A 17,913-nucleotide genomic window follows, 5' to 3' on the forward strand; every position below is an offset into this window, starting at 1 on the left:
ACACATAGGTGGTATCCATACCCATGCTATTGTGACTGTTGCTGCAACAAACATGGGAACATAGCTCTTTAAGGTACTGATTTCATTTCCTCTGGATATGTACCCAGAAGAAGGCTGGCTGGATAATATGGTAGCACTATTTTTAGTTTTTTGAGGAACATTTATTTTCATAACAGCTGCACCAATTTACATTACCATTAAAAATGTCTATAGTCAGAACTCCATATCAGTGGGTTATAAATCCACAGATTCACCCAACCTGGACTGGTTAAATCTTCAGATGTGGAACCAGCAGGTACGAAGGGCTGACTATACTATGCCATTTTATGTGAGAGACTTGAGCATCTGCAGGGATCCTGGAACCAATCATCTATAGCCACCAAGGGACAACTATACAAGGATTATTTCTTTTTCCACATCCTTATCAACACTTCTCTTTTATCTTTTTCATAATAGCCATCCTAAGAAGTGTGAGGTGATATCTCAATGTAGGTTTGATTGCATTTCTCTGATGATAGTAATGTTGAGCACCTTTTCATGTACTTTTCGGCCTTTTCTGTATCTTCTTTGGTAAAATATCTATTAAGGTCCTTTGCCCTTTTTTATTTAGGTTAGTTGGAATGTTTTTGCTAGTTTGTATGAGTTTGCTATATATTTTGTTTATTCATCACCTTTCAGATATATGGTTTAATAAAAACTCTCAAAAAATAGGTATATAAAAGAAAATTTCCTCAACATGATTATGACTATTCATGGAAATCCCACAGACAACATCATAATTAATGGAGAAAAACTGAAAAATTTTCCTCTAGGATTCCCCACTTTCACCACTTACATTCAATATAGTACAGGAAGTACTAGCAAGAGCAATCAGACAAGAAAAATAAATAAAAGACATCCAAATCAGAAAGGATAAAGTTATCAATGTTTGTAGAGGACATGATCCTATATGTAGAAAACCCTAAACACTCAAAAAAAAAAACAAAACAAAACCCTCTCTCTGGTTCAAATGAATATACAAATTCAGTAAAGTTGCAGGATACGAAAGCAACATACAAAAATATGCTGCATATCTTTACACCAACAACAATCTACCTAAAAAGGAAATCAAGAAAGCAATCCCATTTACAATAGCATCAAAGAATAAAATACTTAGAAATAAATTTAACCAAGAAGATAAAAGATCTATACACTGAAAAACATAAAACATTGATGAAAGAAATTGAAGAATACATAAATAAATTGGAAGATGTATAAACAAATAGAAAGGTATCCCATGTCCATGGGTTGGGATTATCAATATTGATAAAAATGTTCATACATATCAATATACAGATTCAATGCAATTCCTATTAACATTCCAATGACATTTTTCAAAGAAATAGAAAACAATTCTAAAATTCTCATGGAGCCACAAAAGACCCTTAATAGGCAAAGCAATCCTGAGAAAGAACAGACTTGGAGGCATCACACCTCCTGATTTCAAATTATATTACAAAGCTATAGTAATCAAAACAGTATTGTACTGGTGTTTGTTTGTTTTTTTTTTTTGTCTTTTGTCTTTTTGTCTTTTTGTCTTTTGTTGTTGTTGTTGTTGTTGTTGTTGCTATTTCTTGGGCCGCTCCCACGGCATATGGAGGTTCCCAGGCTAGGGGTTGAATCGGAGCTGTAGCCACCGGCCTACGCCAGAGGCACAGCAACGCAGGATCCGAGCCGTGTCTGCAACCTACACCACAGTTCACGGCAACGCCGGATCGTTAACCCACTAAGCAAGGGCAGGGACCGAACCCGCAACCTCATGGTTCCTAGTCGAATTCGTTAACCACTGTGCCACGACGGGAACTCCTGTACTGGTGTTTTAAAAAGACACATGGATCAACTGAATAGATTAGAGAGCCAAGAAATAAATCTGAGTGTATATGATCAATTAATTTTTCAACAAATGACCCCAAGAATACACAATGGGGAAAGGATAGTATCTTCTAAAAATGATACTGTGATACTGTGAAGACTGTATCCACATGCAAAACAATTAAAGTGGACCCTTCTTACTACATACAGAAAAATAGATTTAATACATTTTAAAGAGCTAAATATAAGACCTGAAACTATAAAACTCTTAGAAGAAAACAGGGAAAAGCTTCTTGACATTAGTATTGTTAATGAGTTTTTGGATATTACATCAAAAGCTGAGGAAACAAAAGCAAAAATAAATAAGTGGACTACATGAAACTAAAAAGCTTCTTACAGTAAAGGAAACAATGAACAAAATGAAAAGGCAACTTAAGGGTTGGGAGACCACATCTGCAAACTATATATCTGACAAAGGGTTAATATCCAAAATATATAAATCATATGTGCTTTGGGATTTCAGGTAAGAGCTTATTCTAAAGTTGATCATGTTTTATAGAAAATGATGAGCTGGAGCTACATATATTTACTAATATTTAATTGATAGATTAATAAAAACAAAGTTTTAAAAAGCACTTTCAAAATGATTTTTTTTCCTCCTAAAGTTAGTCTACACTATTAGCCCATGTTTACTTTCTTTGCTTGGTAAAGAAGACAGAATTTTCAAAAAACATTTTTTTGGGGGGAGCCTACTTTTAATTTTACATTTCTTTTAACACAACAAAATACTGGGAGATTTCGAACCCCAAAACATTTATTTTAGTTATCTTTTATAAATGGCATATCTTAGGGAGATGACCTCTGTTTGAAATAGCACTAGTGGAAAGGTAGTTTAAAAACAAATTTTCTTCTCATCAAGTTATGAAATATGTATAGGGCCCAATACCTGGGCTTCTGCATCATTTAAGTGAGTGTTATCCAAAGCTACAGATATGAATGTTATCTTCAGAGTTTGTCCCTAGGTAGATTCTCCCACTGCATGCTTGATTAATTCACATTTCTTATCCTTACAATTGGGACCCTCTGCTTTTTTCGTGACTTACCTTTTAAGGCTTATTCCTCTCTAATCCGCTGTAAATGTCCAGTGTCTTCCCCAAACAGTACTAATTGCTATGTTCCCTCAGGGACCCAACAATGCTCTTCCTGTCTTTGTGTATTTGCCTAGTCTTGCTCATAAGAAGTTCTTGACCACTCATGTCCTTCAAGATCTTACCCATCTCCCAGTTCAAAAATCACTTTCTTCATGAAGATCTAATTCCATGTTCTTTCTGTTGACTTAATGTTACACATCCCTCCTCTACCTTCATTACCATTATATTTATCTCAATAAATAAGAGGTCTTATGCTACAGATGCACTTCTCTGTAACTCACTATTGAAAAGAGATAACTTTTGTGTGTGCAACTCATATGCCATAGAGAAGTTTCTCATTATACATATGCTGACTCTTCAAGATCCATAACTAGGACTGTTCTAAGGAGGTAATCTGGCCACTGGGACACATAGACCTTAATGAAGAATCTTAACTACATTCCTGGTTTGGGACAAAAATGTCCATATCTGTTCAATCTGGTGAAGGTGAAGGAGGTCAATGTTGCAGAATAAGCCATGTGGAATCATGGAACAGTTTGACTAGTGTGAACATGTTCAAGTTCCTGAAGTAACTGAAAATTTACAGAACAAAATCCATAGAGAACAAAGAAGTAGGCTTTACTTGCAACCAGCCAATACATTCTTCTCATTTGTAAAAGATATATCTCATCTAATATAAAACTGCCCTATAAGCTAAGTCCATCAAAGTTAAAGAATGAACTAAATTTTCCTTCATTTTGTTTTAATTACTTTATTTCACAGTGTTAAGCCACACCTAGAACAAATAAAAGAATCTCCCAAGACAAACAAAAAGTATTTGGTAAAAAGACTAAAAACATGTGCTAGTCATTTATAACTTTGATTTTTTTTCAAAATAACAAAGAATTGGACCATGTATCTCCTATTTTTTTATTTTAAAGAATTCAACTTCATACAATAATCTAAGGAATTCTGCATTTTAAAAGAACAGTTCAGCTGTCTTATTGCTTAACTATAGCCTTCTCTGATATCTGTTATGAAATTTTCTGAATGCTATTGCAAATGACAAGGAATTTTTAATAAATAAAGCAGGTAGTCTGAAGTATGTAACTTTATATATTGCTGAGTAACTTGACACATTTTTCCTTTACACTTAATAATCGTTTATTTGGTGAGATTAAATTTATATGCTATTAAATGTTACCCTTTAAATTTTTCTAGGAGCTTAGAAATCAACTGAACCATTCATAATATCAGAATTTTACCATAGACATGGGAAACATTTCAAAGTAATAATGCCACATGAATAATTCAGAGGCATTGGCCTCTAGAAACTACAAAAAACTTATTTATAACCAAAATAATTCTCTACAATTAGTGTTATAATGAAAAGTTGCAATGTGACACTAGAAGTTTTGCTTCTAACAGATAATTAACAGTAATTATTAACTTACTTTTATATTTATTGGTTAAATATTAATTCTTAAATATTTATGATAATAACAGATACCAAACATGCAAATGGTGACATAACTAATTTAGAGGATTTATTGCCTCGTCTGAGTTAAGACGCCATAAATGTTTTCCAATAAGCTTGAGAATTTTCTGAACACTCATAGAAAACTGAAGAGATTAAAAATTATCAAAATTTTCTCTTTTTTTTTGGTCTTTAAAAATAACCTACTATAGTTTGCCAGAAGTTTTTGTCTTTTTTACTGTAAGATCTATCTTTCCAATAGCTTTGTGCTATTTTTATTGTATTACTATTATTGTTTCTTTCTTGGTTGTTTCCAGTGTGAATTTTTTCTTTATAAATATGTAAGATAACAACATTGACCTCTAAAAGAAAACAAAAATTTGTCTTATCTCACTTATCTCCTGAGCTATGTATAGTCTCATTTCTAGGCTGTATTTCTCATGCCACAACCTAATGCTAATAAAATCCTGAGAATTCCAAGGATCATGAAACCCTGACATTTTTAACAGAATTGTCTATTAACTCATTTTGGTCTTTATGCTATCTACAGCTCATTGCTCCTCAACCCATTAGCAAGTATACCAAATAATATATAATTGGAGCCCCCAAAAGAGAGATAACAGAAAAGGGATCAGAAAGAATATTTGAAAAAATAATGGATGAAAACTTCACACATTTGATGAAAACATGAATTTACATATCCAAGAAGCTCAAAAATCTCCAAGAGGATAAATTCAATGATGTCTACACCTACAAGTCACTTTATCAAAATACAAAGATCAAGAAAAAACTTTGAAAGCAGGGGAAAAAAGAAAAACACCACAACACGTCAGATACAAAGGGTCTTTAATAATGTTAGGAACTGATATCTTATCAGAAACCATAGAGGCCAAAAATCACCTGGATGACATTTTCCTTGAATATAGGTTGGAATTAGTGACTTGCTTCCAAAGAACTGTATAAAAAGATTGGTAAAAAGTAACTTTACAATAGAGAAACCAGAAAACACTACCTGGGCTTGATGATAATAGGATATCATTATGTTAACTGCACATCTCTCATACTAAACAATGAAGGTGTTTCACCTTCTTAGTCTTCTTCCCCCAAATACATAACCACAGTATAATCATGAGAAAACTATTACACACCATGGGACCTAATCAAACTGAAAAGCTTTTGCACAGCAAAGGAAACCAAAAAGAAAACTAAAAGACAACTTACAGAATAGGAGAAAATAGTTTCAAATGATGCAACTGACAAGGGCTTAATCTCTAGAATATATAAACAACTTATACAACCCAACAGCAAAAAAACCAATCAATGGAAAAATGGGCAAAAGACCTGAATAGACATTTCTCCAAAGAAGATATACAGATGGCCAACAAACACATGAAAAAATGCTCAACATCGCTGATCATAAGAGAAATGCAAAGCAGAACCACCATGAGATACCACCTCACACCAGTCAGAATGGCCATCATTAATAAATCCACAAATAACAAGTGCTGGAGGGGCTGTGGTGAAAAGGGAACCCTCCAGCACTGCTGATGGGAATGTAAACTGGTACAGCCACTATGGAGAACAGTTTGGAGATACCTTAGAAACCTATACATAGAACTTCCATATGACCCCGCAATCCCACTCTTGGGCATCTATCCGGACAAAGCTCTACTTAAAAGAGACACGTGCACCCACATGTTCATTGCAGCACTATTCACAATAGCCAGGACATGGAAACAACCCAAATGTCCATCGATAGATGATTGGATTCGGAAGATGTGGTATATATACACAATGGAATACTACTCAGCCATAAAAAAGAATGACATAATGCCATTTGCAGCAACATGGATGGAACTAGAGACTCTCATACTGAGTGAAATGAGCCAGAAAGACAAAGACAAATACCATATGATATCACTTATAACTGGAATCTAATACCCAGCACAAATGAACATCTCCTCAGAAAAGAAAATCATGGACTTGGAGAAGAGACTTGTGGTTGCCTGATGGGAGGGGGAGGGAGTGGGAGGGATCAGGAGCTTGGGCTTATCAGACACAACTTAGAACAGATTTACAAGGAGATCCTGCTGAATAGCATTGAGAACTATGTCTAGATACTCATGTTGCAACAGAACAAAGGGTGGGGGAAAAAATGTAATTGTAATGTATACATGTAAGGATAACCTGACCCCCTTGCTGTACAGTGGGAAAATAAAAAAACAAAAAACAAACAAAAAAGAAAAGAAAACTATTACACAAATCCCAGTCGAGGGACATTCTACAAAACCCTTGACCTACAGTTCTCAAAAGGTTCAAGGTCATGGAAAATAAGAAAAGACTAAGAAACAGTTACAGATCAGCAGGGATTAAGGAAACATGATGAGTAAATAAAGTCCGAGGTTCAGTTAATAGAAGTGTTGGTTTATTAATTTTATTTTATTTTATTTTATTTTGTCTTTTTGCTATTTCTTTGGGCCGCTCCCGCGGCATATGGAGGTTCCCAGGCTAGGGGTCTAATCGGAGCTGTAGCCACTGGCCTACGCCAGAGCCACAGCAAGGTGGGATCCGAGCCGCGTCTGCAACCTACACCACAGCTCATGGCAACGCCGGATCGTTAACCCACTGAGCAAGGGCAGGGACCGAACCCGCAACCTCATGGTTCCTAGTCGGATTCGTTAACCACTGCGCCATGACGGGAACTCCGGTTTATTAATTTTATAAATTTATCAGTGTAATATAAATTTATCAAGAAAACCATGTGAAGGGAATGTGTAAATCCTCTATTTTATCTTTGCAACTTTTCTGGAATTCTAAATTATTCCAAACTAATTATTGTTTTTAAATCATCTGACAGAATAAAAGATTAATGAAGACTTTGTGTCATGCTTTTGTAAGAGATAAATAAAAATGCAGATTGAAATTTTAAAATTAGCATTAACATTAAAATATATGCTGAAGGAAAGGACATTGAAATACAACACACTATTAAATTACATGACACTACTATCAAAAATAGTCCTAAGTGTGCAAGAAAAGTTGCCAACTTTAAACTTTTAACATTAACTTCTATTAATTCAAAATACAACTAATGAGGCTGCTCAATTTTTATTATCATTTTGGGCACAATATAGGTTAAGTTGGGGCCCAGTCATCAAAGCAGGAGCCTAAGAGTTTGATTTCTGATGAATACATTTATATTTTTTACCCAAAGCCTAGAACAGATAGTAAACTTCCTTGCTGTTGTCCACAGCTGGCGAGTAGAGATATTTTGTTTCCCTTTTCATACCCAATGCAACTTTCCCAGGCATCAGGCTTAATAGAGCATCATCATACCAGCCCCTAAGCAGACCCAGAACCAACTCATCAATTTTTATACAGTAAGATCTCAGACCCCACGGCCTAAGACCTACATCCAGTCCTGAATCTCAGTGAGTCACCATAGCATAGACCATACTTCTTTGGCTCTTATTTCTGTATTTCGAGCATCTCTGCCATTTCGTTTGTTTTGTTTGATTTTTCATTTGTTTGCCTATGTTTAGCTTGGTTATTCGTGTTTAAAAATCCAAAATGTAGTTAGAGGGTGCTATCTGGCTTGACAGTAACTATTTAATGACCGTATGCCTTTGCAGATGTTGAACCTACCAACCAGAGGACCTGACCCTCAATTTTACTCGACATTTATCCCATCAAATTTCAGCCCTTCTTCTCCTTCTTTATCTTCCCATTCTATGCTCAGATTTAATTTACAGACAGGAAAAGCAGTCTGGAGACACAAGGCCCAAAGTTTAGCAACACTATGGAGACGACTGTGAAAACACAATCCTCTGATTCACTGGACTTTTCATTCCAGTAGTTTTTAATCTTTAGAATAAGGAAAGATCAACTGAGGAGCTTATTAGAAATGTAGAACTCAGATTCCTGTGAACAGAGATTCTGATTCTCTGCGTCTAAAGTGGAAACCAGGAACACGAGTAGCAAACAAGTGCCCCAGTAGACTCGAATGTCGGAATTTGAATTATTTGGTAACTTCAGATCATAATTGGAGAGATCATAAACAAACACACTCCTGACATGAGTTTTTTAAATCTGTGATGTAGACTTTATACTAAGATCAGAGTAGAGGAAAAAGTCTACTTAAGGGTTCTGCTTATCTTATTTATAATAAAAGTTTTAAAGCTTCCCATTTAATTATTGAAGACACGTTTTCCTAAGTGGTGCTCTTCTATAAAACTTGTTTGTGCTAAGTCTTATTTTAAAAGGATGCAATAAGAAATATGCACCACTGCAAATACCCTGACGTTATGTGGAAACTTTCCACCATGATAATTTCGTCTCAGGAGGAATCTGAAAATTCCATAAAATTACCTGTGTATAATTTATAGAAAGCTGAGTCAAGAAACAGGTGTTACCATTGGAATAATGAATCTTGTCCTTTTCCTCACTCATAAATTTCTAATATATGAGCCTCCAGACTCTAAATCAGATGCTGGGTGCACAGAGATTTATGTCACTTATTTTCTTTCACAGAGGAAATAACAAGGTAGATGATCTATACATACCTTACCAGCTGTTCCACAAACCTCATACTCTGAATATGGGTATCAGTACCTCAGTGGCTTCATCTCATATTTGTCCCAGCCCTTGAATGTTGGATGCCGCTCTTGAAAAGTATTTGCATCTCTGTGCTATGAGCTTGGCTACATTGCCAACTAGCATTCCATTTCCAGATGGCTCCTATTACCACCTAATTATTTTTAAACCCTGATTTTATTTCAAACAATTTACCATTGTCAAGGGTCACCTCCAATATGACATTGTTGAAATCAAATATTTTTGGTTCTAGGTCTATGGTTAAGAGAATTTAAGAATGACTTTCTTCAGAGTGATTGATAGACCATGTGGCAAACTATATGGCAAAACTATAAATCCAATATTAAAATTTTAATAAAACTTTGAATAATTTTTATGACAGTTATCCAGTCACAATTATTATTTTATCTGTTTCAAATTTACAACTGTCCTGATAACCAAGTTAGAATGTACCAAAGAAATGTATGTGGTCATTCACTTATTCATTTATTAAATCTTTAGCTATTAATTGAGGTCTTATTATCTGGCTAAATAAAATTTTAAAAAAAAACAGATTCCTTCCTTCAAAAATTTTGCACCCTAATAGAAGAGAAGAGGGTTACATCTTATTATCAAAATATTGTTGAAGTATAAGCAATAAGGCAATATGATTGGATGACAAGGGTTGAAGAAAGTTCTGAGATTTTTAAACTTCTTTGCATTATTAAGCTGTTTTATGGGGTTTATAATGATTGGAGACATATGGATTTGAGGGAAAGGAAGTAGGTCTGAATTTGGGCTTGGATTAAATACACTATTTTGATTATTTCGTTGATTTTAGGTTTTAGTTCATTAAAAGTTATAGCTCACTCAAAGAATTAATACATTGCATATTCTGTAAAGGTGCTGTTTACCTGCTCATGCTCACTTTGGGCACCTAGGTGTGGAATCTAAGAGAGTAAAGCAAGCCCAATTACACATATTGCGTTTATTACACACACACACATTCACTTTAAGAGATTATTTAATGCAAAATGTATGAAGACCTGAAAAGAATTTGGTGAAAATTATTAAACACAAACTCTAGAAAGAGAGCTTATGTCTATTTAAATATGTGGGGAGTTAGGGGTATAAATGTGCTTGCGTTTGTTTTCGTTTTCATAAAAGTTCCAGGCATTTGTAAATCTTTCAGATTTGGGGGATTCCTTCTATGTATCCTATGCTGCTCTTTTCCTAGACTATTTTATTTGAGATCCCTTGCATTAAAGTTCTTTGAAACTATCTTCTTATTTTTGTACTTGATTAAAGTACAGTCTACCTTCTGAGTCTTTGTCGGTTGTTTTCTACAGGTGTTTCCCTACATAAGAATCTTAAAATGTCACTGTGCTACTCACTGCATTGCTGACTGTGTCAGCTGAGTGACGGGGGCGAGGGGGGGGGGTCCTTTGTCTCATCCTCTCACCTGAGCAGGTCCCTCTCCTTGCTGTGCTGCCTCTGCCTACATAAGCCTGGAGTTATAGAAGTGGGATAAGGATATTTTAAAATGCCTTTCACTTGGAAGAGCAATTTCCTGAATCTCCTTGGGTACAGAATCATGATGCTACCTGCATAACATATCAGACTGTCTCTGGTGACCAGAGTTCAGAGGAATAGTTATTAATCACTTCACACCAATTATTGTGAGAGCTACGTTATTACTTACGACTTTTATTTCTATCTGTGGATACCACTGGTAAAGAAAAAAAAGTAAAATTTTGATATCGTATTATTTTAAGAATTGATTTTTTGCTCTATAATCCAGACACTAACCTCTCCTCTACAGGGCTGAATCCATATGTCTGACAATGTGGATAACCCCTGGAGAGCATGAACCGAGTTGTGCCGAACTATAATCATTCATTCTTTGTTATCATTATAATCCAATGACTTAAATCAAGAGCTATATATTGTCTTAAGTACTATTATAACATTAATTTGTTTTGTGAACTTAGAACAGTTTCTACATACATACCTTTATTCACTTAACCAATAATGATAGTTTCATATACAATAACGATCCTAACATACATAGACTTTTTAATAATCACAAGTTATCAATGGAATAATTTCTTCTGTTAAGGTACTACAATTCTTTTCAGAAAGTTAAGTTTATAGGCCTCTACACCATAATTAAGAGATCACTGAAACAAGGTTTATAGACCAGAAGTATAGTTTATCTTTACATGTTCTTCCTAAGCAAGTCTGATTTTTTTTTTTTTTTTTTGGTCTTTTTAGGGCCGCACCTGCAGCATATGGAGGGTCCCAGGTTAGGGGTTGAATCAGAGCTATAGCTGCTGGCCTACGCCACAGCCACATCAATGCCAGATCCTTAACCCACTGAGCGAGGCCAGGGATGGAATCTGCATCCTCATGGATACTCGTCAGATTCATTTCTGCTGAGCCACTACAGGGAACTCCAACAACTCTGAATTTTTTTGTAGCTGTCGTTTGATGTTATGAAAGGGATATATCATCACCACGGATATCCTTTGGCTAAAACTAATTTGTCAATAAGTGGCAGTGTCTACTCACGTTTATCTTGTTCTGCTTCCACTCCTTCACTTTCTGTGTCGCTTGGCAATATCCATGGTTGATGAACTACTTGTAATTGCTTTAAAGAGTCATCCTGCCAAAGAAAAAATTTATTTGGATTAAACTCTAGATTGATATTGTAAATACCAATATGGTTGAACATTTTGGTCTCTATGAATTGTATGTCCAGAAAACCATAATAAGAATTTCTCCACAACAGAGAAGAATTTTGAGGTTAAATTCATTTGGGTGGACATGCCACAAACTCTGACCTCACTTTTTTACATTCTCCTTTTAATAAGATTTAATGTCTTAATAAGAAGAAATACCTAGACTGTGTTCCTTCCTGAATTAACATTTTTATGGAATTTGTGGCACTCATTCTTAGAAATATAATAATGAAATATTCAATATAAAATTGCACAAAATGTGCCTGTTTGCTCTCAAGGTTCCAATTCCCTTAACTGGGAATAAAGATCCATAGGATTTGGAGAACATACTCAACCTTACCCTTCAGTACTACTTCACTGCCTCTTTCCTCTTAGTACATCCTTATTTTTGTTAAAATATTTCTCGAATACTTTCTTGCTGCTCCATGCCTTCTGCCACTGATCTAAAGCAGACCCGTCATTTCCTATCCTAACTGTAGCTATGGTCGTCTAGAAAGTTTTCTAGGATTAGATTCATATCCTCCCTAATTCTCTCCACCAATTCCTTGCCAAAGTGAGCTTTTTACATGATGTATTCATGACCTTGCTCATAACCCTTGAGTGGTCTCATTTTTCCCAGCATAAAACTTAAACTCAAAGCACCTCACCATCCATACTTGTCCAGCCTGCAATCCACAACTACTTCCATCTCCATCCCACTCAACTGACACTTCCACTCCAGCTATAGTTTACTGTAGTTCCTTAATTTTCTCACTCTCTCTAGTCGGCCAATATGTTTTCACATGTGATGTTCCTGCCTAGAATGCACTGTATTTACTTATCTGTCTCAAACATTAACCCACCTCCCAAGGCTCAGGTGTCATCTCTGTTGCCTTCCCTGATCCTCCAAGACAAGTTACTCCTCTATTTCTTTATGTGCCTATTGCATCACTGCAACAAATACTGTATAGTAACTGTCCTTTTTAATCTTCCTGCCTCAAAAACAATGTGGAAAGTCCTTAACAGCATTGATAAAGTTTTTTAACCTATGCATTTCCAGCATCTATTAGAATGCCTAGGGAAAAATCGATACTCAGTATACATTTGTGTAGAAGGAGGTGAGGAAGAAAAAAGGAGAGGATGAAGGGTAGAAAGGAAGGAGGAAGGAAGGATGGGGCCCTTTGAGAATAAAATATAAGTAATAAGTTCAAGTTTATTGAGTCATGATTGAAGAGAATATTTTCAAACATACTTTGAAAATTCGAAACATAAAATAAATATGGCCCATCAATTTATTCTTTTTTTTTTTCTTTTGTTTTTTTAGGGCCTCACCAGTGGCATATGGAGGTTCCCAGGCTAGTGGTCTAATTGGAGCTGTTGCTGCCGGCCTTCGCCAGAGCCACAGCAATGCCAGATCTGAGCTGCATCTGTGACCTACACCACAGATCATAGCGACACCTGATCCTTAATCCACTGAGTGAGGCCAGAGATTGAACATGCAACCTCATGGTTCCTAGTCAGATTCGTTTCCACTGTGCCACGATGGGAACTCCAAATTTATTTTTGGACCTCTCAAATTCATTCATCATCTTCCCCTTCTTTCAAAGATCTTTTCCTCCAACTTGAGATATTTTGCTTTATTTTGTTCAAATACTAAAAAGATGAAAATACCGGCTTATGACCTCTGATCTCTAGGAAACATGACATCACCAAACGTTAAATGTTCACTTTGTTTAAAACAATTCATATATAAGAGAAACATCCAATCTACAGATAAGGACGTTTGATTGTGACGGTTACCTCTGTAGAAGTTTAATACTAGTTTAGAGTTTCAAAAAGATACAATTTCCCAGGAGTCAGGACAGGAGCCTGGGGGGTTGAGTAAGTGAATCACAAGGAATATTTTGGGGAGATGCACTATTCTGTGCAATATTATAATAGTAAATACAAGACATTAAGCACTTGTAAAAACCCATAGAACCTCATACCACAGGGTAAACCTTCATGTATACAAATTTTAAAAAATCAGTTAGAAGGTTGGGTTATCCCAGGATGGAAAAGAAAAATACTAAAAAAGAATGTAAATGAATTACAGATGTAAAATAACCTCACTGAAGGAGGTGAGGGAATAATGTGCTGACCTAAATAACTGTGAAACCGAGTGGCATCTGTAAGATCAGAAGCAAAAAGTAAATGTATATAAACAGTGAACTATAGGTGATAAAGTTGTTTCCCACTGGCATATAGGTTAAAATTTCTAGGTATGTATTTTAGACTTGAGCACCAAAGTAAATGGATGGCAGATAATGGAAGACAAGTTTTTCACTCTTGGAGCAGTTTATAGATGAGCAAGGATAGAATGATCCATGTATAATGTACTACAGTTGGAGACATCAGTGTGAACTCACATTTAACTTACTATATATGCAGATGGCTGCAAATGAACTATTTATAGATATTTTATATATATGATTACTCATCACATATATCTCCCTGCTTTGCCAACTGAGGGGACTTAGGTTCAGTGACACCCTGATAGCAACAGACATAACTACCACTCATATCTTGGTTTCTGATACCCTTTTCAGTGAAAGAATCAGGACTCTTGGAGAAATGACTGATTCTTAGATCAAGGCAAGAAATACACAAAATAAGTGTAGAGAATCTTGTTATGCCAGAAAGCAAAAAAGATCTAATATACAGACACACATACACACAATGCACACACATACACATGCACAAAATGTGGGTTTATCAAAGAGATAAAGAAACCAACTGAAAAATCTCTCAGTGGCCCAAGCTAGAACAATTCGAGCAACAAAATAAAGTAGCATTGAGTTACTATATAGTGTAAAATAAATATTTATCAATCCATACTGATGAAAGTAAATCACTGAATAAATCAACAAATGGGAGAGAACAGACAAATATGCCATGTAGAAGGATTTCAAATTATTTATGTAGATCTTAAGGAAATGATGAATAACTTCCCATATCTTTAGTGTGGGCTTGTATAGTGACTTTCTTCCAAAGAGTACAACATGGAAAGAGAAAGCAAAAAGAGGAACTTTACTGTAGAAAATACTGATAAGCACTACCTAAAAACCAGGTGATTAAGGACAACATCCGTAGTAATCATTCCTATTGATACTGTGTACCCTTGATAGAATGGGACAAAAATGGAATTTTACATCTATTGTATTCCCTCTAAAAACACATTATACAAGTCTAACCATGAGAAAAATGTCACACAAATCTCAACTGAGGGACAATCAACAAAATATATGATAAGCAGTCTTCAAAACTGTTACAGTCATCAAACACAAGGAATGTCTGAGGAATAGTTACAACCCAGAAGAAGCCTAAGGAGCTATAAGTGCAAAATGCAATGTGATATTTTAGGTGGGGTCTTGGGATAATAAAAAGGACATTAAAGGAAAACTGACAAAACTTAAAGACATTAGAGAAAACTGATGAAACTTGAATAAAGCATGGGTTTAGTCACTAATAATGTTTCACATCAGTTCATTAATTTTGACAACTGTACTACATTAATGTAAAGTAATAATAATAGTTGAAACTGGGGGAGAGGTACATAGAACCTCTCTATATTACCTTCACAATTAATTCTGTAGATCTAAAACTGTTCTAACATAAAAAGGTTTACTTAAAAATTGAAATAATAAGGAGTTCCTGTCTTGGCTCAGCAGAAATGAATCTGACTAAGAACCATTAAGTTTCAGGTTCGATCCTTGGCCTTTCTTAGTGGTTTAAGGATCCAGCATTGCCATGAGCTGTGGTGTAGGTCACAGACGTGGCTCGGATCTGGCATTGCTGTGGCTCTGGCGTAGGCCAGTAGCTGTAGCTCCGATTCGACCCCTAGCCTGGGAACCTCCATGTGCCACATAAGAAAAAAAAGAGAGAGAGAAAAAGAATAAAACAAAAATTTTAAGTGGTTTTCATTTAGAAATGAGATTCATTTAAAAAAAAAAATTCTTTCAGCATCAGCAACTCTTGAAAATGGTCTGTTAACCAGACTGAAATTTAAATTCTTATCATGAGAGACGGACTTTGCAGTGAAAAGTCCTTGCCCCCCAGGGATCAGTAATCACAACTTTTATCCCAGGTAATCTATTCTCTTGGGATAGAATGAAGCAGGTGAAGGTATTGGATAAGATCATCTCTAGTACTTTACAGTTAGTAGATGTCTAGATCTAGATTCCTTTAGACTGTCTATAGAATGTGAGAGGCCATAAATGGACTATTGTAGGAAAAGCCAGAAAAAAATAAAGAGAGTCAATCTTGGAATATACAGTTTAGGTATAAATCAGTGTTTATTTTCAGGATTTAACTTTTTTTTCCCCCAAAATTTATCAAATATGGGATTTGTTCTCACAGGGCCATACTACAGAAACAGCATAAATGTGAAAAATTTTAGTTTTAAAATTCCATAAGAATTTAAAGAACAACAGCAGTAAAATTTCAAAAACTTTCATGTAACAGAGGATAGCCTGCAGTTTTTCAAAACTAGAACATGCAGTCTCTGATTAAAGAAGAAATATGAAAAACGACTTTTTGGTTTTTTAAAGTAAAATCAAATGGTGAAAGCCGAAGTTTAAAGTGATCGTGAAAAAAAATTTTATTTAAAATTGGTTATTTAGCTTCTTGGCCCAAATATCAAGATCTATTTTCCTAAGAAAAGATATGACTAACAAGTCAGTAGTGTTTCTTTTTTCCCACAACAATTAAGTAACACTCAGGATTGGTTTCTGGTTTTAATAGATTTACTGCTGAACAAAGAAGGTACTCTTTATTGCCAACTCTTCTTTCTTTATTGCAGATTATGTAAAATACAAATGAAACACTAACTCAATAAAATATGCAGTTTGGAAGGACTTTAAAATGAGTTGGAATCAGAATCATAGAGATAATATAAATATCGCTATTAATAGATCATTTCAATATTTTACTTTGGTTCTTCCTTGAGTACAGTTAGTAATGTAATGCACCTGTTTACTTTATCAATGCCAACAGGCACTACTATGTATGTCCAAAGCTCAGCCCATCAGACTACTTATAATTCTTTTTGATGAGGTCAAGGAGCTAAAATCGTGAACATTTTTTAAACAAGAGTTGACATGTTCCTCTTTGCCAACTTATTCTAAAATTTTTCTACAGGAATATTAAACTCTGTGCATAGTACAAACTGTTTCATATTCCCAAGGGAAAGTTCCTTGGATTGCTTTTAGAAGAAATGCCATTCATCCTTTTTCTGAAACACTTTCACCATAAGTCAGTAAATGTCCAGGGACCAGGAGTGGTGGGAAATAGTGACAAGTATCATATGGAAAACAGTCTCCAGCCCTGTATCAACATATCATTTTATCTGCTAACAGAATAAGTGCTTTATAAACTTTAGCAGTATTGTTATTCCACATGGATAGTTTATTTTTGGATTCTCTAAATGCAATCAATCAGTGATTTATGTCATGTGTGGCCACAGAACTACAGGTTATTTAGAGAGAAAAAAAAAATGTTCCTTTGCTGAAACTTTCACCATTGGAGAATTTAGCTCTGGGGCGACTAAGTTATTTCTTTCCCTTTGCTTAAGAATGAAAATAATATGCAAAACATCAGTCTCCATCTTTCTAAAAGGATTAATCACTTTCCATAACCATAGGCTCCCTATAAAATAAGCAGCCCTAAAGCACGTTACAGATAAAGCAAAATAAAATTACACTCAACTCTACATATATTTAATAGACTGCTGCTGCTGACCAACAAGCATGCCTATTCTCCAGTTAAAATGAAACTCTCCACACATAATTTACATAATAAAGTTTGGAACTAACTTTGGCATTTGTTAATGAAATGCCTAGTATGATCAGGCTGAAATCTGTAACTTTTTAGTCAATTATTCTTCAGTAGCTTAATTCTTTTGCATATTATAAAAGGGCAACTAAAAGAAGAGGGAAGTAATAAGTTTGAGAAAACAAGTTTGAATGAATAGGATCTGGGAAACGAGAAGAAAAGGAGGAATAATGAAGTTACAAATATATGGTAGATTGTGAAAAACATTACAAAATAAACACGAGCTGCTTAAAAAACTTCATATGACAAATTTGCTACACTTTATCATGCACTGGGATTGCTCTCTATCTTA

General features: G+C 35.0%; 1 protein-coding gene across 1 annotated transcript in view; it reads right to left on the minus strand.

Annotated features, from left to right (window-relative positions):
• The window catches only part of C4H8orf34 (chromosome 4 C8orf34 homolog), a 361,598-nt gene that overhangs the window by 14,961 nt on the left and 328,724 nt on the right, over nucleotides 1–17,913 (minus strand). The window contains 1 exon segment of the mRNA XM_021090806.1: nucleotides 11,602–11,695. Coding sequence (XP_020946465.1) covers nucleotides 11,602–11,695 — 94 coding nt within the window.

Source organism: Sus scrofa, chromosome 4 (assembly GCF_000003025.6).
Source record: "Sus scrofa isolate TJ Tabasco breed Duroc chromosome 4, Sscrofa11.1, whole genome shotgun sequence".
In the NCBI taxonomy this organism is placed as follows: Eukaryota; Metazoa; Chordata; class Mammalia; order Artiodactyla; family Suidae; genus Sus; species Sus scrofa.